The sequence below is a fragment of the Tachyglossus aculeatus genome, chromosome 1 (assembly GCF_015852505.1).
Source record: "Tachyglossus aculeatus isolate mTacAcu1 chromosome 1, mTacAcu1.pri, whole genome shotgun sequence".
Taxonomy (NCBI): domain Eukaryota; kingdom Metazoa; phylum Chordata; class Mammalia; order Monotremata; family Tachyglossidae; genus Tachyglossus; species Tachyglossus aculeatus.
Window position 1 is genome coordinate 132,198,642 of NC_052066.1, and position 27,615 is coordinate 132,226,256.

Genomic DNA, 27,615 nt, shown 5'->3' on the forward strand with positions numbered 1-27,615 from the left:
CTCTATCTGCCCCTTCCAACATTCACTCTTTAGAATCAGAAGCAGAGTTCTCAAGCCAATGTCAGCTCGGGGTTTTCAGCCAACAGGGTATGTGGGAATCTTGGGGCACACAGGGAAAGGGAGGTGGGCTGGAGGAAGAATGACTAGGTCAAGAAGTTAACTGTGTCTAGAAAGGAAAGGTGGCTTGTTGCATTCAAGGCAAGTGGCTTAGAGCTCGATAAATACTATTGACGATGATGAAGTAGCTTCTATTATTGTAGTGGAAAGTTCTCAGGAGTTCCAATCTAAGCTCTTAAAAAAAAAAATCTATCCTAATGTCAATTCCTTTTCTGTGAAAACTGTATTAACTTACAGCAGTTTTTCAGGAACTGGGTGCTAGATAAACAAGCGTGAACCAGAACATGAGGAAGGGACCCCGTTAGATTATGTCTGGAAGCCCTTTCTTTTAGGATGGTGGCCTGTCAGGCCAAAATACAAGCAAAACTTTTGTGTGCCCCCCAGCGCTAACCTCAGAGCTTTATATTCAGTAAGCACTAAATACCATCAATATAAAAGGAAAAGCAACTTTGTGAACCCACTTTAAAATAAGCTCAAACTCTGCCAGAGCAAAGACAGACTAAACTTCCAAGTAGAAGCAGCACAATTGTGAAACAATGCAATGTGCTATCCTTCTGGTATTTCAAGAAGTTTGCTAAAAACTAGTGTCTTATTTTGATTCAGCTCCCTTTTCCTCCTATTTTCCTAACAATAGAGAACGAACAACTTACAGAAATTTAATACATGCACACACAACTCCACCCTTTGGAATGTCCAGTTGTAAAGAGAAATTACTCTCTACACTAAATCATCCAATAACATCCTCACAGTGTCAAATTTCCTCTATGCAAAAGTTTTAAATTGGAAGGTGTGCAGGTGATGCACACTTCTTTGTAGTGCTTGAATAAATTTTTGGTCTATGAAAGTGGAACTGTCAAAGAATTGAATTTACAAGTACAAAAAAGCTATTTCAGTATTCTGCAGTATCCTAGCAACTAGAATCAGCTGACATTTTCTCATCACAAGTGGGTAATACAGATAAAATCTGTGTGTTTCAGTGCAGTTATGTGTCAATGAAAGCAGTGCTGTTCAGCAAAAAGAACCAAGCTGTAATTTGTAAAACCACAAGACATTTGCTACCCAATCTAGACTGAAGTTTAAAAAAGATCTTTATGATGTTTAAATACACTAGCTGATCTAGCTATTTCAGAGAAAAATGTTTGATTTCACTTTAAAAAAAATCAAGAAGAGTTGTATAAAATCAGTTACTTAGAGACTATTCAATTATGAAGAATGAAGCAGGGAATGTGTCTGTTTGTTATAACCTACTCACCCAAGCACTTAGCACAATGCTTTGCACACAATAAGAGCTCAAATACGATTGAACAAATGAATGAAGCACGTCTCAAAAAAGCTGGAATTCATACTTGGTTTCCAGACCGCAGGTACAGAATCAATTAATGATATTTAATGAGTGCTTACTGTCTGCAGAGCACTGTACTAAGCTCTTGGAAGAGTAGAATAAAATTTCTGCTCTTAAGGAGTTGTTTGGGGCTGGATATTGAAGTACTACCTTAAGTAGTTGATAAATAGGCAATCTATAATTCAAAGAGTAGAAATACACCAACTAAGTCAATCCACAAACTGTCACTCCAAGAGAGCTTTTCCAGATACCTCTTCCCTTGGGAGCATCTGAAAAATTCCCCAGATATGTGGCTTCAAAAAATCCTGCATAAGCACTTTTGCACACGGAAAAGTCCACAAACCTTAGGGCTTCCTTCCCTTACCCATCCTTTCTAAAAGTTGCAAACTAGACTGAGTTAACAGACGTTTCATTCAATTCCTTCAGCATGAGAGGTTGATAATGATAATTCGATATGTTAAGCACTTAGTATGTGCAAGCACTGTACCAAGCACTCAGAAAACCAGTCAGGCACAGTCCCTATCTGTCCTACATGGGCTAACAGTCTAAGTGGGAGGGAGAACAGGTACTGGATCCCCATTTTACAGATGAGGAAACTGAGGTACAGAGAAGTTGGGAGCAGGCAAGTGAAGGAACCAGTATTAGAACACACATCCTCTGACTCCTAGGCCTGTGCTCTTTCTGCTTAGCATGCTGCTTCTCATGTCTGAAGCAAAGTTCAAGTAGGTGATGCTACAGTTGCTGAGTAGCTGAGTGAGCAAGCAGGTAGCTCGTGTCATTCCCGGAAAAAAAGAAACATTCATGTCTTGATTCAGGACCTTGAGTCCTGCAAGGGGCCTTACCAAAGAAAGTTCATAAAGTTGAACCTTTAGTTAGCATTGCACTGTAAAGATTTAAATAATGAAAGAATTGAAACACACTGGTGGACAAAATGGGTGCAATTTTTAATTGGTATAAACAATGTCTCAGATTGTGATTCCTCACTTCAGTGGCCTACACACTCTAATCAATAAGTGGTATTTATTGAGTGCTTACTATGGACAGAGCACTGTACTTAAGCACCTGGGATAGTAAAATACAACAAAGTTGGCAGACACATTCCCTGCCCACAACAAGCTTACACTCTAAGAAATGTAATGCCTTTGGGGAGCACAGCATGTACTAACAAATAAAAATGTCAAGGTTTTACCTTGTTGCTTCTACCAAGACTTGCAAAATTTTAGAGGTAAAAAAAATTTGTCACTTGCAAAAATCTACAATGCTGACAGAACTGGCTCTATCAAAAATGCTTATTGAGTCGTACCGTGGGATTTGAATGTGATCACTACACTTCAGACCACAAGTTCATGACAGTATGGCTCCTATAGCATCCAAGTTCATGGTCTGCACACTCTAGCATTCTGTTCTAGGTAAAGACAAGCAGTCACATTATTTGTGAAACAAATATCTGTCCTACATGGGCTCAAAGTCTAAATGAGGGAGAACAGATACTGAAAGGAAAGGAAATTTGCCACAAAGAACCATTTTGGTTTTAGATAAGGCTCTGGTTCATACCTATCGACAGCTTGAAAAATAAAGAGATTCCAAACTTTGGTGAAATTCTTTCCCATATCTGTGACCTCATTAATCTTTTAAATGGATCATGGAAAATAGTCAGAATAGTCAAGCACTTAGTACAGTGCTCTGCACACAGTAAGCGCTCAATAAATATGATTGATTGAAGACATTAATATCCAAACCTACTACCATATACTACAGTACGCTGAAATTTGAGGTTGATTAGGAGGAAATTCATAATTCTTTCATTTGAGATGAAATGAGATTTGGTTTTCAATAAAATATTAACAACAAAAAACTACACCCTTCATGAATAACACTATCCAGGAAACTGGAAATATCAGCCATTGGCCTAGCAGCTATTTTACAGTATTCAGAAGTGTTTAGAATAGTTGATTCTTCCTGAAACACCAAAGGAGGTGCTGGTGTATTCAGCACTGAACTAGGTTATGCATTTAAGTTATGTCAGATGTGTCATCAATCATAATTACTCAAAAAAAGTGACAGAAAGAAAGTGAAAGAATGAATTTCTATGATTCACACAAGCAGGAGGCATTTGGAAATTCATATGTGGGCCATACTAATGAAAGAAAAGAGAACCTTCTGAAAAAGAAACTAAATAAGCAGCATATAGAATAATTTCAACATTTCTATATTTCTTACTCTGTGCCTATTCCAAATGAGAAAAAAAATACTTGTTTCAAAGTGAACTGTATATATGTGCACAATAAACTAAATGGGATTTGTTTTGGCCTGAGCTGGGTATACATACGGCATGCAGAAATTAAGGGACAGATTGCTCTCCTTGATCAAAGACTTCACCAAGGTATAGACTTAGAAAGAGACATTGACCTGTACGGGACAAACCCATTAGTGCAGAAAGGATCTAGCCATAACTGCAAACAATTCAGCCCAAATAGCCAAATCCCATTGGTCTCTTCAGCCAGACTCGCACACACGCATAGACGCTTCCTGCCAGTAGCGTCACCTTCGGAGGCTGATGGTTATATATAGAATGTGCCTGTTCTGTTCTTTAATTTGCATATGTGGTGATTTAGTCAGGATGGTGGATTATCCACACTGACCACCTTGAACAATCAAGAGTGAACTGTACTTCACCTTGTTTTTATAGATTATCTGTCAATCCCCACCCAAGCAGAAGGGCAAACGAGAGAGATTACAATAGAGTCATTATTCTCAGAAAATCAATTATTCTTTTCCCTCAACTAAAGAGCCCCACAAACCATTTGCTTAGGAAGAATACACGTTTGCTTTACGAGGAGGTAGTGCTCTTTGAAAATAAAGAGTATTTTTTCAAGTTTCTACACTGAGTAATTCTTACTCATCAACATACAACATTTCTGTCTAAAAATAAATTACTGCTTTCTAAGAGTATCTGAAAACCTATGTAATTGAACAAAGAGGATAACACGCTTTCTGCCAATTATTGGCTTAGGAGCTTAGGAGCTTCCTCCTTCTTTGCTTTCTGTATGAACTGGAAATATATACAAATACAGAAGAGCAGTGTGGTCTAGTGGAGAGAGCATAGGCCTGAGAGTAGTAGGACCTGAGTTCTATTCCCGGCTCCATCATGTGCCTGCTGTGTGATCCTGGGCAAGTCACTTAACTTCTCTGTGCCTCATTTACCTCATCTGTAAAATGGGGATTCAACATCTGTTCTCCTTCCTATTTAGACTGTGAGCCCTGCGTGGGAGAGGGGTTGTGTCTGACCAGATTATCTCATATCTTCCCTGGTGCTTAGTACAATACAGTGCAAGCGCTTAGTACAGTGCTCTGCACACAGTAAGTGCTCAATAAATATGACTGAATGAATGCTTGGTATGTAGAAAGCACTTAATAAATACTGCAACTATTATTATTACTATTATTATTATTATTATATATTCTTTGAAACCTTACTCTCATATAATTGCTACTCTCCTCTTAAGGAAGATTTCAAAACAAAAGGCAAAATGAATAACTACAATTTAATGTAGGATCTGATGATCTGCCTTCAAGAACTTTAACAATTAATAAACCACATTTTGAGGGCAAAACTCATTTCTTTAACAAGTCATGTTTCAATCACTTTTACTTAAATGCAAGGAAGACAAAAATTAACTTTTAATATGTAATATAACAAATCTCCAACTCAAACAGGATAATGCTCTAAAGCACACAGAAGAAACAGTACAATTAAGTTTTTCTGGATTTTTCCAAATGGTTTTGCTGATGAAAACTACCTACAACCATACAAAGCATAAGGTTTAAAAACATAAGGTGCTCCATATAAGGTGCATATATTCAATTTATTGGAATATATGCATTATGTCTAAATATTCAATTTTCAGAACTACTGTAGCTGGGCCATCACTATCATAGACTCAGAGTGTTAAAAGTGTTTTGCCTCCTTCGGTTTAAAGTTCCTTAATGGGAATGATGGTCTCAGTATTTAGATTGTGTACACTGCACTACTCACTGACTGAACATACCAATTATACAGTATTGTATTGGGGGGGGGGGGGGGTAATTACACTACCACCAGAGCCATGATGTCCAGACACTCCATTCACAGGATTATCCTGCTTTATAATGATTTGGCCAAAGTCCGCACAATTTGTACATATCAGAAAGATGTCCTTTTTCCACTTTAGTAATCTGGTTTTATATTCTAACTGTACAGCTATCAAGAGATTCAAAGATATTTCACTCAAAACTCCCTTTTCAATTACAGCTACCTTTTAAAAAACACCCCCACACCATAAAGAAAACCTATCAAAAACAAGAACTTCTGCTTTTCTCAAGTATTTAACAAGAAAAAATCTTTGCTTTTAATAAAGATAACAATAATAAATTGGTATGGTAAGGTAAATAAAAAGGTGAGAATATTTTGATAAAATAAGTACCATTTAAACCCAAGATCTCCTGGGATGGGTTAACAGGAACATGGACATCCCTGTTGGTAAGCTGATGCTGCAGCTTTCCATGTGCTCCGATGGCCATGCTGATACATCTTGTGATGTCATCATCTGTAATAGCATATTGCAAGAGCATGCTGCCCAAGTAGCAGAATTTTTGCTGCCACCAACACTAATACTATCAGAATAAGCACTGTAGTGGGCACAGTGGTGGGTGTGGTGGAACTTGGTCTTTTTCACCGTGATTTTCAAATCAAAGTGAGTAGCAGCTCATGCAAGACTTTCAGTGATCCATGGTATGTCTCAAAGAGTGTTGGCCACTATTGTGCAAGTGGGTAATAGTAGTTCCCAGAGAGTCTTTGATGCTTTTGTGTGAAGTTGATGCAAATCAAAATCCACCATATAAGTGTTATTCCATGTTGACTGCACCTTCCACTCTTCTGAATGCATCAGGCAGCAAGGCTGCAAACATGTGGAAGATGCTTCAGTGTCATAATGCAGCCATGCTCAATGCCTTGATGTAAGCTCCTTGTGGCAGAGATGGCATCTACTATGTTTTATTGTGCTTTCCTAAGTGCTGAGTACAGCACCCTGCACACAGTAAGTTATAATACAGCTAATAACAAAAGCTGTATTTATTGAGCCCTATGTGGCAAGCACTCTGCTAACTGCTGAAGTAGACACAAGAAGATGTGAAGGAACTGTGTCTCGTCTCATTCTCTTGTGTCTACTATAGTGATTAGCACCGTGCTTGCCACATTGTAAGAGCTCTCAGTCTATGGGGGAAAAAGAGAACATGAATTTCAGCTCCATTGTGCCTGAGGAAACTGAAGTATAAAGAGCCTAAATGACTTGCCCAAGATCACACACCAGGGAAATGGCAGAGCCAGAATTAGAATTTAGGTCCTATGACTCCCATTCCTCTGCTTTTTCCATTAGGGCATAAGAGATAAGGAAAAGTTTTTGGTATATGCACCTACATGAAAAATGGTTTAATCTTTTAACAAATTGCATCTGAGTTTGTAATTTACCAGTGCTGAGTCATAGGAACTGGAGCCTTCACCTCTAGCCTCTTTCTAAATCTATGAGATCCAAAATCTTGCTTTCACCCTACTATCTAAATGAAGCTACCAGAAGGATGATAAAGTAACACATGCAAAGAGGTTTTTAAAAAAAAATAAAAAGCTAAGTGCTGGGTAATATAAATGCTCATTTACAAGCCAAATTTGGAAAATGACCATTTAAGTCAAGCAGCTACCTTTTCTTCAGGGATTTCCTTGAGATCTGGGCCAGATGAGAAGCTACAAAATGAGAAGCAGCTTTATAGCAAAAGAGTTCAGCAGTATGATAGAACAGTTTTTCATGCTGTCACTTCTGATTGGTATGAATGGAAGCCACATGGGAAACCTACTTAAATACGGTCACCAAATGCTATCGCACATCAACTTACAACTCAAATGAGGAACTGAGAAAAAACACCTGAAGTTCATAATAAATACCTTATTCCTCACAAAAACTGATATTTGAAATTCATAAATTACAAGGTGAAACTAAACCACAAGAAATGTTCAGGGCCCTTGATAATCTTCAACTTCAAAAAAAAAAAGACTTCCCTGAAATGACTATATTTGAAAAAACCCCCATCAGATAAGATCGCTGACAGTCATTTGTTCCCATCAGCACTCAGCACCAAATGAAAATGCAATGCCTCAGAAAGATGCAATGTAGCTTAAATTGATTTACAAATTTATTTTTTAAAACCAGCAATTAGTTTTACAAGTATAGGCATCTCTATTCTTATCACTTAATGGTTGAGCTTTCTACAAATTGCTTTAATTAGAATTTACTTTTCAGGTTATTCATCAACTGAAATGCCAATGCAGGCTACTTCCAATTTTACCATAGGCCATTTATGATGACATTAGCATAATATATCACTGTTTTCACTATCTCCTAATTGAATTCAAAGACCTACTCCTACTACAGATTCCATTCGTGAAGGAACTGGGACCATTATTTTTAGTCTTCTAATTTTGTTTTCACCCCAAAAACTATAACTATAAGAACTATAAGTCTGACTTTTATAACTCTATTACATCATCATTCTCAATACATTTGGCTTAAACTTTGATGTGAAACAGTTTTATCTGATACTCTCCATTATTCAAAATATCATTAGAGACCAAAAGGAGGAGCTAGTAAGTTAAAACATGCCTGAGTAGGGCAAGCTAAGGAGTAAAAAATTAACTACTAATTATTAACTCACCACATCATTCCACTACACAATAATATTTATGTAAATTCCTACATAATAATTCAAATACTATCAATCCAAGCAGGAGTAGGAATGATAACTTCTGTGAAAGAAATTTTTTATCCACGTGACCTGGTTTAATGATTATATCTACAATTAGTGTTGTATATAACATAGTAATTAGTTTATTTGTCCAAGATAAAAAAAACAGTTTAGAGAGAGAGATACTGAAGTACAAACAGTAACAAAAAATGTTAAAAATGCAGATAGTTTTCATGATTTGTAATTTGCTCCTCAAATCAAGACCACTAAACTTCATGAATTAATAATTTAAAGAATGAAACTTTAAAATGTCACTCTTTGATGTCATGGCTCTAGAAACATGATAAAACTTTTGCTATATTCCTACAAACAACTTTCTCCTCTCTGATAAAACATTCTGGTTGAGAGTGGATTTAGGAAACCTCATCCTAAGATTTTTTAAATGAAAATTACAGGAGAGGTTTATCACGCTTAATATGTCCTTGAAATAAACACTACTGATGCCGCTTACCCAAACTAATAAAGGTGCATTAACTCATGAACAATCACCATGCTATGCTAAGTGTTGAACAAAGGCAAATAGACTCAGTACCTGACCTTTGGGAGTTTAGAATCCACAAAACTGATGGAAAGAATTTATGGAGCACACAGGCAAATGAACCAGATTACAATTACGTAAAGTATACACGTGCATTTGATATGAATGCTTTCCAGCGGCTATTCTATATCACAGAGATCACAAGAGCATCAAGAACAGCAATCAATCACTGGCATTCATTGAGCAATTACTATTTGCAGAGCACTGTAACTAAGCATTTGGGAGAGTACACTACAACAGTCAGTAGACACATTCCTTGCCCATAAGGAGTTTACAGTCTCGAAGGAGAGAAACAGGCATTAAAATAAATTACAGATATGTAAATAGGTGCTTTGGGGATGATGGTGGGGTGGATATCAAGTGCTTAAAGGGTACATATCCAAGTGCGTAGGCAATGCGAAGGAGAGGAGTAGGGAGAATGAGGGTTTAGTTAGGGAAGGCTTCTTGAAGGAGATGTGAGTTCAACAAGGCTTTGAAGGTGGGGAGAGTGGTACTTCTCATATATAATAATAATGACATTTATTAAGCGCTTACTATGTGCAAAGCACTGTTCTAAGCGCTGGGGGAGCTTACAAGGTGATCAGGTTGTCCCACGGGGGGCTCACAGTCAATCCCCATTTTACAGATGGGGGAACTGAGGCCCAGAGAAGTGAAGTGACTTGCCCAAAGTCACGCAGCTGACAATTGGCGGAGCCGGGATTTGAACCCATGCCCTCTGACTCCAAAGCCCAGGCTCTTTCCACTGAGCCACGTTGCCTTTTACTTGTTCTAATATCTGTCTCCCCCTTCTAGACTGTGAGCCCACTGTTGGGTACGGATTGTCTCTACTGGATGCCAAATTTTACTTTCAAAGCACTTCTTACAGTGCTCTGCACACAGTAAGCACGCAATAAATACGACTGAATGAAAGGTAAGGAAGTTCCAGACCAGAAGGGGAAAGGGGCCAGAAGCAAGACAGATGAGACTGAGGCACAGTAGGTAGGTTGGCATTAGAGGAGTGGAGTGTGCAGGCTGGGCTGAAGTACCAGATGAGTGAGGTTAAGGTAGAAGGGGGAGAGGTGATTGAGTGCTTTAAATCAATCAACGGTACTTACTGATTAGTTACTGTGTGCAGAGCACTATACTAGGTAGTTGGGAGAGTACAATACAACAGAGTTGGCAGATATGCCCTCAGCCCACAGTTAATTGTAAGGAGTTTCTGTTTAATACAGTGATGAATGGGTAACTACTAGAGGTTCTTGAGGAGTGGGGAGACGGGAACTGAACATTTTTTTAAAAAATGATCTGAGCAGCAGAGTGAAATAAGGACTGAATGGGGAGAGACAGGAGGCAGGGAAGTCAGCGAGGAGTCAAGGCAGGATTTTAGAAGTGTGGGGTTATTTTATAGGTAGGTAGGTAAATCTCAGAATTGTATTCCACTGGGGGGAGATAGGGAACCAGTGTGGAAGTCAGAAGGACCTGGGTTCTAATTCCGGCTCCTCCACTTGTTGATTGTGTGACCCTGGGCAAGATCCTTCACTCCTCTGGGACTCAATTACCTCATCTGTAAAATGGGGATTACCCCTCTCAGGGTCGCACCTGGAGAGTTTCTGGTACTCTACTTGTCTCGACTGTGGGAGGGAGAGTCAAACAGAGGCATACCCATTCCATTCCTAGCTTGGGCAGTGGCTAGTGAGTGGCTAGTGAGTGGCAGGCAATCTGCTACAAGTCAAAACTCACCTAGGCTGGGAAGCAGCGGCATGGGAGAGAGTTGAGAGTGGAGACACACGTTTACTGCACAGAAGGAGACAATAGTAAACCACTTCCAAGAAAACTCTATGGGTACGCTACGAGAACAACTGCAGATGGAGGAGGTAGGGCGTTCGGGACGCAAGGCATCACTATGGGTAGGAGTCAACTCGACAGCACAACACAAGACTAGATTATTTTATATATGTACGCATATATAGATGGATAGATAGATAAAAATAATAATTCTAGTAGTCGTTAAGTCTGACAATGTGCCAAGCACTCTAATAAGTGCTGGTGCAAAGACAATTCAGTCAGATCAGTCACAGTCCCTATCCCACATGCAGTTCACAGTCTAAGAGTTGGTGGGGGTGGAGGGCAGATATGTTATCCCTACTTTATAGATGAGGTAACAGGCACAGAGAAGTTAAGTGACTTGCCTAAGGTCACACAGCAGACAAGTGGCAGAGCCAAAATTAGAACCCAGTTCCGTGGCTCCCAGGGTCACATTTTTTTCACTAGGCCAAACTTTATAGTTCACTTTCCCCAAGCACTGCAAGTAACAGTAGTTACAGTGCAAAAGAGTGGTCTTAATCCCAAAGCCAGGAACAGACCAGTGCTTCTATACACATGCAGCCAGAGCAGCTCATCCTACCTCCCTTGGATGCAGAAGTAGTTCCTGTGAGATGGCAGGAATGCAGTTCTTTCTTGAAGGTGGCAACAACACAGTTTGGGATTTAGGGTATCCCCAAGCATATGGCCTAGGAAAATGTGACAATTCCTTCCTCTTCACACATATGACTAAATATCCAGCACCTAAATGATGCACTTTTTTTTTCTCAGAACTCTGAAAGAATACTAACCTTGAATTCTTTTTCAGAGAGGTTGTGGAAGTGAATTTGAAAACCAGATTATGATGTTTCATAAAGCAGGAATTACAAAAAAGTAAATACACATATATGGGTAATAAAACAGTAAGCTCTATGTAAAAAAAAAAGTGAAAGGCTCAAGTGAAACCATCTCTAATTAGTGAAAATCAATTTTGGTTGGAGAAGAGAGAACAGAGGAGAATTTCTGTGGATTAGCAAATTCCAATTTCCATCAACAACCAATCATTATAGTTTCTATCCTGCCTCGACAATGCAGAGTAATGTGTAGACCCAGATAGGTGAATCCACCAGGTTACTATCTCAAAAGAAATATTAACTTCCTTAAGAGCAACAACTGCAAAAATTTTAACAATGTGCCCGATTGAGGTTCCAATTTTGTTTCATAGTGCGGTAAATGCTACTTAAAATTAAGCTCTTTCAGCTTATCTTCACAGTGAGGGTGTTTTTTAATATCTACAAACAACTGTGATAGCACTAGGCTGAAGTCTGAGGTTAGTTTTCTTAAATACACTCACCACAGTACTCTCACTGGTTTAGAAAACAATGAAAAGGGGTAAAAGCTCATAAGAAGCAACAGAAAACAAATCTGGCCAGGGAAATCAGTAGATCTACTTACAGCCAATGCTTTAGACAGTTTGATTCGATAGTCATTCAAGAGGATCACCACAATGTCCTGATGTGGTACGTAGGCACTGGAATTCTCCAAGTAGACTTTTCTTCCTCTAAATAAATCTAGCGCATCAGCAAAAGGGACCTAAATTTATTCAAAGAAAAAAATATGAAGGTCACACTACCATTTTGGGTAAATTCAAATTTCAAATGTATTTTTCCAGGCTCTTATCCATCACAATAGCTGGCAGCCAAATGAATGAACAAACTTACCATCCCTTAACCTTAAACAATTGGATAATGAGGGGGCATTAAATTGAGGAAGCAACTAATATAGAATGTTCAAATTCTCACTGCTAAAACATTCCACATTAGGTACTGCTGTTTCATTGCAGAAATGAAATAAAAGGTTCTAGAAAGACTCATAATCTTACTCTTTTCTAATCAATCTGTAGGAAATCCCAAGAAGTTCAGCTTCTCTGGCTCCTTATTCCTTACCAGTTCATTCCACTTTCTCACTTTTCATTCAGCATCAAGACAAACTCCAGTGATCCTGGCAAAGTCTCTGCTCCTGAATCCCATTAGAGAAGTGATTAAGAAACCTCCAAACTTCCCTACAACAATGCTCCTGCTCCCTCAAGTGTTGAATCAAGAATTTCTAAGAGCTTACTTCAACACCCACAAATAATGAAACATGCTTTATTATTTTGTTTTGCTCATACCTATGATTGGAGGGCTCGTGGTGTTGATTTGCCTGTTAATAACTAGTGTTATCAAGAAAAGGACACTAGTTGAATCAATGCCACAAATCAAGAGAAGCAACATGGCTCAGTGGGAAAAGCACAGGCTTGGGAGTCAAAGGTCATGGGTTCTAATCCCAGCTCATAGAATGAGGTAGAAAACTACTTGACTAGAGGGCCAATTGGGAAAATCTTGAGGTGAATAAAAAGTTTCAGGCAACATCCTCCCAGCCACCAAGATCAGGAGGAGAGAAAGAGAGTTTTAAGCGAAGTAAATGGCTGCTTCTTCCCTGGTACTGAGTCAGCCATAAACGTACTCAGAAACCCGGCATCTGCAACTCTGACAGCATGGATTTATTGGGTTTGCCAAATATTCACTTCTGCTTAACAGCAAGGTAAGCTGCTTCTTTCTAAACTGCCAAGTCAGAATGAATCAACTGGAGGGCAAGATCCAGCCCCGATGCCAAGTTTTGCCCAGCTCTACTCTAACACTAAGTATCCATGGCTGCCATCTTCTTTCAACACACAGAGGCACCATCAAGCCACAGAAGGCTGCAGACAGTGCTACAGTGTGATCTCATACTAACAACTTGAGTCTGGGGAGTCAGCTTTTCCTCAACTAGCATATGACCTGAAGCAAACAATTTTTCACACTGTACATCTGGATCTCCATCTCAAAAGTACACTAGGAAGTTCTGCACTATTTCAATTGTCCTCATTTTGAGAACTAGACTTTTGCAAAGTGCAAATTTTGTATGCCAAAGTCTCCTTGCAATTCGTTCTTATAGTCAATATGAAATCAGATCTTATTTGCAACAGTCAAGAATTCTACCAATGAACCAGTGCTACTGCTGAAGCAGACAGTAATATATGGTTCAAAAAGTTTGCCATATACCTTGTTCCATTTTTAGGAAACGCCATTTTATCTATTGAGTAAAATATGACCACAAACATCCTGAACTTCTAATGCCAGGGGAAAATTACAATCATTTTATAATATTAGAACCAAAGAAGAAATCAAATGGCATATGAATGATATTGAATGATCCCTCAAAACATTAAAGCAATAAATACAAGCTACATCATGATTTAACAAATGGTTAGGTAACATGTATATATGTAAATCCTATAAAATGTTGAAACATCCCTTTAATCAGGTTGCCACCTTCTTTTTCACACTGAAAAGTTCAGAATTTGGAAGCAGAGATTTCGAAGGAAGATCTGAAACTCAGGAGCAATACCAGAACTCCATGTCCAAATGTCAGACTAAAGAATTATGTATGCTCGAAATACACAATAAGGAAGTCCAGAGATTTCCCTAAGCAATCCAGAGCCTGGAGACTCCACTTGAATTCCGAAGACTCTGACAGTAACCCAAAGGGCTGCCCCCGAACCCATTTCACCTACCTTATAAATCAATTCGTCTTCCACTTTAAGTGCATTTAAAGATGGTGTTGATTCACTAATTAGCTGTGAAAGACGTGACTTCTCGTCTCGGCTTATCTAAAAAGAAAAATATTGGACTGATGAATAACTTAAAAGATATTATGCATATCCTAATAAAATTGCCATTTCTATGGACAGGTTTCCACATCTGCATGCAATGAAAAGAAAAACTGATATATCCAAGCCTTCTCCATTATGAAGATATCCAAACTGGTTACCTCTTACCTGACCCAGGGCTAAGGCTCATAGTAACAGCTTAAACATGAAAACTGCTACTGTCATGAATTAAATCAGATACAAAAGATAAAATCAATTTGGAATTTATATATGAAAATAAGAACCAACTGGACTAAACATCGAGAGTGTCTAGACTGTGAGCTGTTTTCCTCCCTTATTGACACCCATGCCCATCATCCCCGCCAGCTCTTCCGTATATTTAACTCCCTTCCCAGGGCCCCTGTTCCTCCCCCTCCTCCACCCCTCACCCCCAACGATCTGGCCTCCTACTTCATTAGTAAAATTAACTCTATCAGGTCTGAGCTCCCCAAAGTCACTCTTCCTCCTTCTCCAACCGCCCCGCTCTCAGTCCTCTTCGCTACTCTCCCATCCTTCCCAGCAGTATCTTCAGATGAGATCTCCTCCCTCCTCTCAAGTGCTACTACATCCACAGGTGTGCTTCAGACCCCATTCCCTCTCATCTTATGAAATCTCTCACCCCATCCCTCCTCCCCTCCTTAACTTTCATCTACAACCTCTCACTCTCCACTGGTTCCTTCCCCTCTGCCTTCAAACATGCCCACATCTCCCCCATCCTAAAAAAAACCTCTCTTGATCCCACCTCCCCTTCTAGTTATTGCCCTATCTCCCTCCCACCATTCCTTTCCAAACTCCTAGAACGAGTCGTCTACACCCGCTGCCTCAAATTCCTCAACACCAACTCTCTCCTTGACCCCCTCCAATCTGGCTTCCGTCCCTTACACTCCACCGAAACTGCCCTCTCAAAAGTCAGCAATGACCTCCTGCTTGCCAAATCCAACGGCTCCTACTCTAGCCTAATCCTCCTCGACCTCTTAGCTGCCTTCAACACTGTGGACCACCCCCTTCTACTCAACACTCTATCCAACCTTCACAGACTCCATCCTCTCCTGGTTCTTCTCTTATCTCTCTGGCCATTCATTCTCCATCTCCTTTGAGGGCTCCTCCTCCCCCTCCCATCCCCTTAGGGGTTCCTCAAGGGTCAGTTCTTGGTCCCCTTCAGTTCTCTATCTACACTCACTCCCTTGGTGAACTCATTCACTCCCACGGCTTCAACTATCATCTCTACGCTGATGACACCCAAATCTACATCTCTGCCCCTGCTCTCCCTCCCTCCCTTCAGGCTCGGGTCTCCTCCTGCCTTCAGGACATCTCCATCTGGATGTCTGCCCGCTATCTAAAACTCAATATGTCCAAGACTGAACTCCTTATCTTCCCTCCCAACCCCTGCCCTCTCCTTGACTTTCCATCACTGTAGACAGCACTACCATCCTTCCCATCTCACAAGCCTGCAACCTTGGTGTCATCTTCGAATCCGCTCTCTCATTCACCCCTCACATTCAATCTGTCACCAAAACCTATCGGTCTCAACTCCACAACATCGCCAAGATCTGCCCTTTCCTCTCCATCCAAACCGCTACCTTGCTGATTCAATCTTTCATCTTATCCCGACTGGTTACTGCATCAGCCTCCTCTCTGATCTCCCATCCTCTTGTCTCTCCCCACTTCAGTCTATACTTCATGCTGCTGCCTGGATCATGTTTGTGCAGAAACACCCTGGGCATGTGTATCGTTAAGGAGATACTTTTTTGCAGCTGCAGCAATTTAGAGGTTCTGATTGCCTAGAATAATGAACTCACTCATACACAGTGTGCCAAACCACAGATTTTATTGGGAATACATGGACAATATAACTGAGGGTGGAAACAGAACAGAAAAATGCAGATACATATAAAAGCTAAGATAATTATAAGAACAATAGATAAGATATACATCACCAATTAGGGAGAGCACCTACATCTGGTTTCAAGGCTGGGGAGTCCTGGTTACAGCTTCCAGAGTCCGGAATGGGAAAATCCCAAGCAGAACGTCTTCTCTATGGGTTAGACTCCAAAAAGTAAGGGACTAACATGGGACTTATACTGAAAATTAGACAAAGAAGGCACTAAGCCAAATACCAGAGTTAGTTGCCAAACTGTTGTGTGACCTTAAGTGATAATAATACTGGAGGACTGCCCAAAGAACTGGCTAGGTTCCCCGGACAGTCACTCCCTTAATCAACATTTTGCAGGATTCTAAGTGTCCTTGGGTCCCCCCCCCATGGGTTGTGGCCACAATCCCCAGGAGTGCCTCAAGAATATTCTTTTAACTTTATTCTTGCCTGGGAGTGAAGCCAACACTCCAAGGCAACAACAAAGTCCAACAGGTGGTCACGCTTAGACTGTAATAGGGAAGATCTTAAATTGATTAACACCTCATTCGGCCATAAGATCTGACATATCTATAGTATAAGCGATTAAAATTGGGGGGGGGTAAATTGGTGATATAGTCGTTTCATTTTGATATATATATATAGCAGTTACAACAAAATAATAATACAAGTATTGCAGCGAAAATCAATATAGGGTTAAACAATGCAGAGAAATACATTTGTGCAGTAACTGATCTAAAAAGGAAATCATACCAATGATGACCAGCATCAGAAGTAACCAAGTGTGATGCTTCTATCAAGTAATTACTAACGATTTGTGTTCTAATTTTATATTCATTCATTCATTCATTCAATCGTATTTATTGAGCGCTTACTGTGTGCAGAGCACTGTACTAAGCGCTTGGGAAGTACAAGTTGGCAACATACAGAGACGGTCCCTACCCAACAGCGGGCTCACAGTCTAGAAGGGGGAGACAGAGAACAAAACAAAACATATTAACAAAATAAAATAAGTAGAATAAATATGTGCAAGTAAAATAGAGTAATAAATACGTACAAACATATATACATATATACAGGTGTTGTGGGGAAGGAAAGAGGGTAAGGTGGGGGGGGATAGAGAGGGGAAGAAGGGGGAAAGGAAGGAGGGGGTTCAGTCTGGGAAGTCCTCCTGGAGGAGGTGAGCTCTCAGTAAGGCCTTGAAGGGAGGAAGAGAGCTAGCTTGGCGGATGTGGGGAGGGTGGGCATGGGGATGACGTGGGCCGGGGGTCGATGGTGGGACAGGCGAGAACGAGGCACGGTGAGGAGATCAGTGGCAGAGGAGCAGAGGGTGCGAGGTGGGCAGTAGAAGGAGAGAAGGGAGGTGAGGTAGGAGGGGTTAGGTGATGGAGAGCCTTGAAGCCGAGGGTGAGAAGTTTCTGCCTGATGTGTAGGTTGATTGGTAGCCAATGGAGATTTTTGAGGAGGGGAGTAATATGCCCAGAGCGTTTCTGGACAAAGACAATCCGGGCAGCGGCGTGAAGTATGGATTGAAGTGGGGAGAGACAGGAGGATGGGAGATCAGAGAGGAGGCTGATACAGTAATCCAGATGGGATAGGATGAGAGCTTGAATGAGCAGGGTAGCGGTTTGGATGGAGAGGAAAGGGCAGATCTTGGTAATGTTGTGGAGTTGAGACTGGCAAGTTTTGCTGACGGCTTGGATGTGAGGGGTGAACAAGAGAGCGGAGTCGAGGATGACACCAAGGTTGCGGGATTGGAGACAGGAAGGATGGTAGTGCCGTCAACAGTGATGGGAAAGTCAAGGAGAGGGCAGGGTTTGGGAGGGAAGACAAGGAGCTCAGTCTTAATTGTCGTTATGATCCAATAAAGCTTTAAGCTGTTTGGATTCCCGCAATATATTCATTAAAGGTTCTAAGGTTACATATAAATCAGATAAAGGCAAAGAGGGGGGTACTCAAGTCAAAGAAACATCATCCACTACATCAGGGGCAAAATAAAAGTCATCACCCTGCTAGTGGAGAAACTCTATTCTGTAGAGGCAAAGTGGGGGGTACGCAAGTCAAAGAAACATCATCCACTACATCAGGGGCAAAATAAAAATCATCACCCTGCCAGTGTAGAAACTCCATATTCCGTAGACAACCAGAAAAAGGAGCAGTTTGATTAATAGAAGAAAGATCAGTCTGATTACTAAAAGTAATACATATACGTTGCGAGGTTACTTCATAAGGCATCGAGAAATTAGTTATAGGATATATAGTCAAATCACACAAATTTTGAGAGCGGTCTAGTAGACAGGGCTCCATCTGCCTAGTAGCCATACCACATACTCTCCCTTGATCAGTGTCGGTACATTCTGACAATAAGTATGTCGCATTTTTTTCATCTATGTATTCACCATTTATATGGTGCAATGCAAAATAATTACTTAAAACAAAAGGAATGGTATGAAATTGACACACAACCTGTGCCCTCTTTACATCAAAATGACTCAAGGATCCAACACAGTGTTCATCAGTACATTTTACATACTGTATTTGAGTTCTTAGCCAGTGTCCCTCAGGAATATGGGGGTACAATATTCTTTTCCATAACGTGCCATCCCCATGTAGTAGTTGTCTCTGAAGTCTTTCCTTTTGGGTAATACTGTACAGATTTTGTAATGAACATGCAGTCCAAACTGATTATCTTGGTCAAGTCTAGGTCTATGTGTAAATTAATTAAAACAGACATTAAACAGAGTTAAAAATTATTTTTCATAATTTAATGAAAGTTGGTGGGGTAGGATCGTTGTGGGCAGCCACTGTGCATTTAAAGTCAAAGCTTGAAATATATCTTGCCAAATATTGCCAAAGCTTGCCAAATCCAACGGCTCATATTCTGTCCTAATCCTCCTCGACCCCTCAGCTGCCTTTGACACTGTGGACCACCCCCTTCTCCTCAACACGCTATCTGACCTTGGCTTCACAGACTCCGTCCTCTCCTGGTTCTCCTCTTATCTCTCCGGTCGTTCTTTCTGTCTCTTTTGCAGGCTCCTCCTCCCCCTCCCATCCTCTTACTGTGGGGGTTCCCCAAGGTTCAGTGCTTGGTCCCCTTCTGTTCTCAATATACACTCACTCCCTTGGTGACCTCATTCGCTCCCACGGCTTCAACTATCATCTCTACGCTGATGACACCCAGATCTACATCTCTGCCCCTGCTCTCTCCCCCTCCCTCCAGGCTCGCATCTCCTCCTGCCTTCAGGACATCTCCATCTGGATGTCCGCCCGCCACCTAAAGCTCAACATGTCGAAGACTGAGCTCCTTGTCTTCCCTCCCAAACCTTGTCCTCTCCCTGACTTTCTCATCTCTGTTGACGGCACTACCATCCTTCCCGTCTCACAAGCCCGCAACCTTGGTGTCATCCTCGACTCCGCTCTCTCATTCACCCCTCACATCCAAGCCGTCACCAAAACCTGCCGGTCTCAGCTCCGCAACATTGCCAAGATCCGCCCTTTCCTCTCCATCCAAACCACTACCCTGCTCATTCAAGCTCTCATCCTATCCCGTCTGGACTACTGCACTAGCCTTCTCTCTGATCTCCCATCCTCGTGTCTCTCTCCACTTCAATCCATACTTCATGCTGCTGCCCGGATTATCTTTGTCCAGAAACGCTCTGGGCATATTACTCCCCTCCTCAAAAACCTCCAATGGCTACCAATCAATCTGCGCATCAGGCAGAAACTCCTCACCCTGGGCTTCAAGGCTCTCCATCACCTCGCCCCCTCCTACCTCACCTCCGTTCTCTCCTTCTACTGCCCAGCCCGCAACCTCCACTCCTCCACCGCTAATCTCCTCACTGTACCTCGTTCTCGCCTGTCCCGCCGTCGACCCCTGGCCCACGTCATCCCCCGGGCCTGGAATGCCCTCCCTCTGCCCCTCCGCCAAGCTAGCTCTCTTCCTCCCTTCAAGGCCCTGCTGAGAGCTCACCTCCTCCAGGAGGCCTTCCCAGACTGAGCCCCTTCCTTCCTCTCCCCCTCGTCCCCCTCTCCATCCCCCCATCTTACCTCCTTCCCTTCCCCACAGCACCTGTATATATGTATATATGGTTGTACATATTTATGACTCTATTTATTTATTTATTTATTTTACTTGTACATTTCTATCCTATTTATTTTATTTTGTTGGTATGTTTGGTTCTGTTCTCTGTCTCCCCCTTTTAGACTGTAAGCCCACTGTTGGGTAGGGACTGTCTCTATGTGTTGCCAATTTGTACTTCCCAAGCGCTTAGTACAGTGCTCTGCACATAGTAAGCGCTCAATAAATACGATTGATTGATTGATTGATCTTGACCAGCACTGCACAGTCTGCTAGCCAAGGTCTCAAGATCCACTGAATTTATGAGGCCCAAACCTGTTCCAGTCCCACCAAGAAAAGTATCGTACCAGGCCCTTTTCCTTTTATTACAGTTTTGAAATACAGGAAAGGAGATGTTAACATTAAGTATATTCTTTTGATAATTCTGCATTACATTAATACAGCTTTTAGGAACTCTGACAATATTATTGTCTCTCACAGTGGGGAGTTTTCCTTCTGCTCAGGACTTTCCCATTCGGGACTCTGGAAGCTGTAACCGGGACTCCCCAGCCTTGAAACCAGATGTAGGTGCTCTTCCAAATTGGTGATGTATATCTTATCTACTGTTCTTATTATTATCTTAGCTTTTATATGTATCTGCATTTTTCTGTTCTATTTCCACCCTCTGTTATATTGTCCGTGTATTCCCAATAAAATCTATGATTTGGCACACTGTGTATGAGTGAGTTCATTATTCTAGGCAATCCAAACCTCTAAATTGCTGCAGCTGCAAAAAAGTATCTCAACTAAACAATATAGCATGTCACTCCCCTCCTCAAAAATCTCCAGTGGCTGCCTGTCAACCTGCGCATCAAGCAAAAACTCCTCACTCTCGGCTTCAAGGCTGTCCATCACCTCGTCCCCTCCTACCTCACCTACCTTCTCTCCTTCTACAGCCCAGCCCGCACCCTCCGCTCCTCTGCCGCTAATCTCCTCACCGTGCCTCGTTTTCACCTGTCCCGCCGTGGACCCCCGGCCCATGTCCTCCACCTGGCCTGGAATGCCCTCCCTCTACACATCCACCAAGCTAGCTCCCTTCCTCCCTTCAAAGCCCTACTGAGAGCTCACCTCCTCCAAGAGGCCTTCCCAGACTGAGCCCCATTTTTTCCCTCCTCCTCCCCATCCCCCCGACCCTACCTCCTTCCCCTCCCCACAGCACCTGCATATATGTTTGTACAGATTTATTACTCTATTTATTTTACTTGCACATATTTACTATTCTATTTATTTTCTTAATAATGTGCATCTAGCTTTAATTCTGTTTGTTCTGACGACTTGACACCTGTCCACATGTTTTGTTTTGTTGTCAGTCTCCCCTTTCTATACTGTGAGCCCATTGTTGGGTAGGGACCGTCACTATATGTTGCCAACTTGTACTTCCCAAGAGCTAAGTATAATGCTCTGCACACAGTAAGCGCTCAATGAAATATGATTGAATGAATGGTAGGGATTGTCTCTGTTGCTTAATTGTACTTTCAAGAGCTTAGTACAGTGCTCTGCACAAAGTAAGCACTCAATAAATATTATTAAATGAAATACCATTGAATGAACATCCAAGATTAGGAATTATTGTTGAAATTTGCATGTAAATATTTCTGATAGATAATCTTCCAGGAAGGGGCAACTGTTACACAGATAACTTATAGGGTGATGAGGCAACACAGCTTCATTGCATATTGGGCCTTCTTCCCATGGAACCAACAGGAAAGATCCAAGGGAAAAATTACTAAAAGAAAATTGTAACTTGGCAAAATATGCACTGAAAGCCACTGTATCTGTTCTCCATCTCTGAAATCACTGCCAGTGATAACCTGCCCCACCTAATCCTTTGTTAAATGCCATTTGACCACATTCCAAAACCAGTTGCAGTCCAGAAGGAAGAAAACCCCTCATTAGAGCCTGAGCTTGTGAGTGAAGGAATTGTGTTTTAAACATACACAAAATCTCAGGTTTCACCAAGCACAGTAACTAATAATATATGACTGAAATACCAATCAATGGACAAGAAAGAGTCAATTTTCCAAACTAATCAAAATCAAGATTAATTCAGATATTTGCAAGTTGGGATAACCAAATAAAATTGAATTTGGCCATTTCACACAAGCTCACCCCTAGCTTGGTTCACTTACTGAATATTTTGCTCAATCACTTGAATTAGTGTTATTTCTGAAAAATGATAAAATGGTCATTTGGAGGACAGACATAACTAACTGAATTTATAGGTTTTTATTTGTAGTCGTTTTTTTATTTTTAAAAAGTTGTTTGGCTTCAGAAAGATTTCACTTCCCCATTTTATAATCAAAACAAAGTTCCAGCTTCAATTCAGACCTTGTATTTTACACACATTCTAAAAGTATTTCAATATTGTTTTACAAAAAATTACCAAAAGAAAATTTTAATTTACCAACTCTATTATATTGTATTCTCCCAAGTGCTTGGTACAGTGCTTGATTGATGGATTGAATTTTTTTTTCTTATTATGCTGATTTAGGGGCATTTAATCCTAATGCTGTTTACTGAATGTTATACACACAAAACCCAGGGGCAGAGAGGCTGATTTGGCCTACACTTCTCAGAAGTTTCCAATCCCCCCATCTTACCTCCTTCCCTTCCCCACAGCACCTGTATATATGTATATATGGTTGTACATATTTATTACTCTATTTATTTATTTATTTATTTATTTTACTTGTACATATCTATCCTATTTATTTTATTTTGTTGGTATGTTTGGTTTTGTTCTCTGTCTCCCCCTTTTAGACTGTGAGCCCACTGTTGGGTAGGGACTGTCTCTATGTGTTGCCAATTTGTACTTCCCAAGCGCTTAGTACAGTGCTCTGCACATAGTAAGCGCTCAATAAATACGATTGATGATGATAATGATGATGATGATGATGACAAAATGAGACTGGCTACTGGACCAATAGTTGGGAAGCCCCTTCTCTGGGCAATTGGCTGAGTTTTTCCAATGGTATTTGCTAAGCACTTACTATGTAAGTGTACTGTACTTCACTTACACTAAGTACTGTAAGTGTACTTAGCACTGTACTAAGCACTGGGGTAGATACAAGCTAAACAGGTTGGACACAGTTCATGTCCCACATAGAGCTCAATCTTAATCCCCATTTTACAAATGAGTTAACTGAGGCACAGAAAAATTAAGTGACTTGCCCAAGGTCACACAGCAGACAAGTGGGAAAGTGGAATTAGAATCCAGGTCCTTTGACTCCCAGGCTTGTGCTCTTTCCACTAGGCCATGCTATTCTCAGGGGAAACCTAGGAGAAGGTAGTCAGTTATTTGAGGCTTCCTGAGCACAGCTGTGGCTACCTGTCTGCTCTCCTGAAATCCAGGCAGAAGAGCTTTACCCCTGGCGATGTTTTCTTCCAGGTTTAAATTTTGCATGGGATAAAAAAGGAATGTACCCCTCCAACTGTGCCTCTGACCTCATCCCTTCACACTTTAGCAAAACACTTGCCCCCTTTCCTGCTTCCCTCCCTGCCCACCATCTTCAACCGCTCAATTATTTGTTACCGAATTGTACTTTCCAAGCACTTAGTACATACTCTGCAACACAGAAAGTGTTCAATAAATACAACTGAATGAATTACCAATGGTTTCTTCCCTGATACTTTGGAACACACTATCTCCCCTGTCAGAAAAAAACAAACCCTCCCTTGACCCTATAGCTCCCTCCTGTTATCACCCCATCTACCTACTACCATTCCTTTCTAAGCTCCTCAAGCATGTTGTCTACACCCGCTGCCTCCACTTCCTCTCCTCCAATTTTCTCCTTGCCCCACTCCAATCTGGCTTCTGTCCCTTCCCTAAAGGGAAGTCACCCTCTCTAAAGTTTCAGTTTGGTCACACTTCTAATCTCCACCTACAATCCCTCCCTTGGAAAACTCTCTTGGGTAGGGACCGTCTCTATATGTAGCCGGTTTGTACTTCCCAAGCACTTACTACAGTGCTCTGCACACAGTAAGCACTCAATAAATACAATTGAATGAATGAATGTATGAACTCATTCACTCCCATGGCTTCAACTGTGATCTCTAAACAGATCATTCCCAAATCTACCTCCCAAGCCCTGACCTCTGTTTTTTCTTCAGTCTTGCATTTGCTACTGCCTTCAAGACATCTCCAGTTACATGTCCTACTGACACCTCAAAAGTAACATGTCCAAAACACACCTCAAGAACGGACCTGTGAGTCAGAGGGCATAAGTTCTAACCCGGCACCACCACTTGTCTGCTATGTGACCTAGGGCACGTCATTTAACTTCTCTGTGCCTCAGTTACCTACTTTGTAAAATAAAGACTACGACTGTGAGCCCATTTGGCACAGGGACTGTGTCCAACCTGATTATCTTGTACCTACCCCCGTGCTTAGTATCATGCCACATATAGTAAGAGTTTAACAAATACCATTCAAAAAAAACCAACAAAAAACCAGAACTCATTTTTTCCACCCAAACCCTGTCCCCCCCCCCCGACTTTTCCCTCAGTGTAGACAACAGCACTATCCACCTTATAAACTCAAAACTGTAGCACTTTCCTTAATTCATCTCTCTCATTCAACCCACATATTCAATCTGTCACCAAATCCTATGAGTTCTACCTTTACCACAAAGCTACAATCCTGACTTTCCTCTCCATCTGAACTTCTACTATGCTGATCCAAGCACTTGTATCCCACCTTGACTAGTTCATTAGTCTCCTCACTGACCTCCATGCCTCCAGTCTCTCCCCATTCTAGTTCATACTTCAATATGCTTCCCTGATCCCTATCCTGAAGGAGTTTACCATCTGAATGTATTTCCTAAATAATAATCGTCCTTCTCAAATGTGCTCTGAGAATAATTTTAAATCAGAAATTTAATTTCCAAAAAATGATATATAAATACCACTGATTGACTGATTGATAGATCAAAGAAATATCCATAGAGTAAAACAGGAAAGAAAACCAACTTGGGGGGAGAGATGCCAGGGAGAAATGACCACAATTTGTAAATCTTGGAGAATTAAGCAACAGCTTGAAAGATTAATTACCATTACATATCCAAATGTTAACTAATCAAAATTAATATAAGTACTATTCCACACTTATAACTTTAGCCATTCCACCTAACTGCTAAAAGAAAAACTGAATGAAAGATATTTTAATGGCATTAGGGTCTAACTAGTAAGTTCATGGTTCTGTAAAAAAGAAAGCCAATTAATTCTGGAATCAATGGTCCGATTACTTTATTGCCACTTTATGTTTTTCAGTGCACATAGAAACATTTTGAATACCATACTGAACATTGCAAGGTAAAGATAAATCACCTGTGCCATGGCCTCTGCTCATTACCTGAGAAAAGGCAATTTTATTCTTTTAAAATTAAATGGGCTATACAGAAACCTTGCAAATAAGGATTAAAAATTTACTTGCCTTCCTTAACTCCTTGGAAGAACCTACCTGGTCAAATAAGTGAAATGAGCATTCCTTTCTTTTAGCCTGACCTAAATCATCATTTCTCTTTAACAAATGGCTAGGTACAAGACAGATATATAATAGCCCAATCTATTTCAGTTACTAAAAGAAATTACAATAATAATGAATGTCTTTTTTAGAAAAGATTTACTTTCCTTTTTAACATAACCCGGTAAATTTAGGATTTAAGAAAATCCCAATTTCAAAAGGCACAACCTGTGCATTTACTCAGACTGTAAGCTGGTTATGAGCAGGGAACGTGGATGTTAATTCTGTTGTACTCTCCCAAGTGCTTACGACAGTGATCTGCCCATAATAAGCGCTCAATAAATATGACTGACTGATTACCACTCAGGAAAAAACATCTAAATGACTGATGGCATACTAGAGCTCCATCCACAATATAAGGCAGCCAAGAGGAAAAGACCCATCTACGAGCACAACCCAGAATTATCCCAGCTCTTGTGTCTTCTCCAGAATGAAGCTGACCTGTAGTCCATTTAAACTATATCTCCACGTCCAGGCAAATGCTCCCAAAACTACCTCTAACTGCATTGCCTCCAAGAGGTTAGACATAGTAGCACTACTAATAGTATTGGTGGAGTACTTAGTGTGTACAGAGCATGCACTTAGTGTGTGCAGGTGGAAATTGGACATAATCCTTGTCTTTGTGGGGCTCACAATCTAAAAATCAAAATGATAAACAGTGGAAATGGTGACAGGTTACAGATACATAAAGAGAAACATAAGGTTAAGTAGGATGTCTTTCCCCAGGGACTGGACCAAAATACCAAGAAAATCCTAATAGGCCAGTGGCCCCTGAATGACTCTGTCAGGTCTGGAATTGAGCAGCTCCTTCCTTACTCAAAGCCAGTTAGGTGCACAACAGGCTTAGTACAGTGCTCTGCACACAGTAAGTGCTCAATAAATATGATTGAATGAACGGGTAGAGATTCAGGAACTTCTGCTCCCATTGCCCTCAACTGCTTATGGCAGTACTGCCCAGCAAAGCTTCCTAAACCAATCAAGACTTTCACTGTGGGCAGGAAACATGTCTGCCAACTCTGTTGCATTGTACTCTCTCAAGCGCTTAGTATAGTGCTCTGCACATAGTAAGCACTCAATAAATACCACTGATGATGATGAGTCTCCCTAACCTCCACCTCACTATAGGACTAACGTTTGCTCCGTGCAGAGCACTGTACCAGGTGCCCAGGAAAGAACAATAGCGCTACTAGACATGATCTCTGTTACTGTGTAGGGGGCCTCATTCACATTAAATCCATTCTATGGTGGAAGAGAGTGGAAGCAATAATGTAAACTTCTGCAGTAAGACCCAACTTTAAAGACATGAAGTTTAAATTTCCATATCTATTTATGGCATTTACAAAGGAAACTATTAGGTAGATACAACACCTACCTTAACAATTAAAACACCCAACTTGGCTCAGGAGGCAAGAAATGAGAGTGGTAGAGGTTCCACTAAGTGAAGATGGCCCAAGTTCTCCAAAGGTTTCTCTTTCATGGGCACAGACCAAACATCACTTTCCATTTAATCCAGCCTCCCGTTCCTGATTTACCCCACAAATATGTCCATTAATCCCTAAAATGACAGCACTTTTCTAATGTAGATATTCAACAATCGGTGCCTCTATAAAACTACCAACTGCAAGAAGAACTTACTCATTACTGACCTCAGATGAATTCAAAATGACACTTTAAAAGGTAAATGTCATATATTATGTGCCATCAAAAAACAGTCTTGTATTTTAAGGTCAGTCTCTTAATGTTACTAGGCAACAGGTCCTGTGTGTTTAG

General features: G+C 40.9%; 1 protein-coding gene across 1 annotated transcript in view; it reads right to left on the bottom strand.

Annotated features, from left to right (window-relative positions):
* PRIM2 (DNA primase subunit 2) overlaps positions 1-27,615 on the bottom strand; it is a 323,348-nt gene that overhangs the window by 254,945 nt on the left and 40,788 nt on the right. Inside the window, exons 6-7 of the mRNA XM_038743964.1 lie at positions 14,203-14,298; positions 12,063-12,200 (exon numbers count right to left, since the gene is read on the bottom strand). Of these exons, the coding sequence (XP_038599892.1) occupies positions 12,063-12,200; positions 14,203-14,298 (234 nt within the window). The remainder of the gene's footprint in view (positions 1-12,062; positions 12,201-14,202; positions 14,299-27,615) is intronic.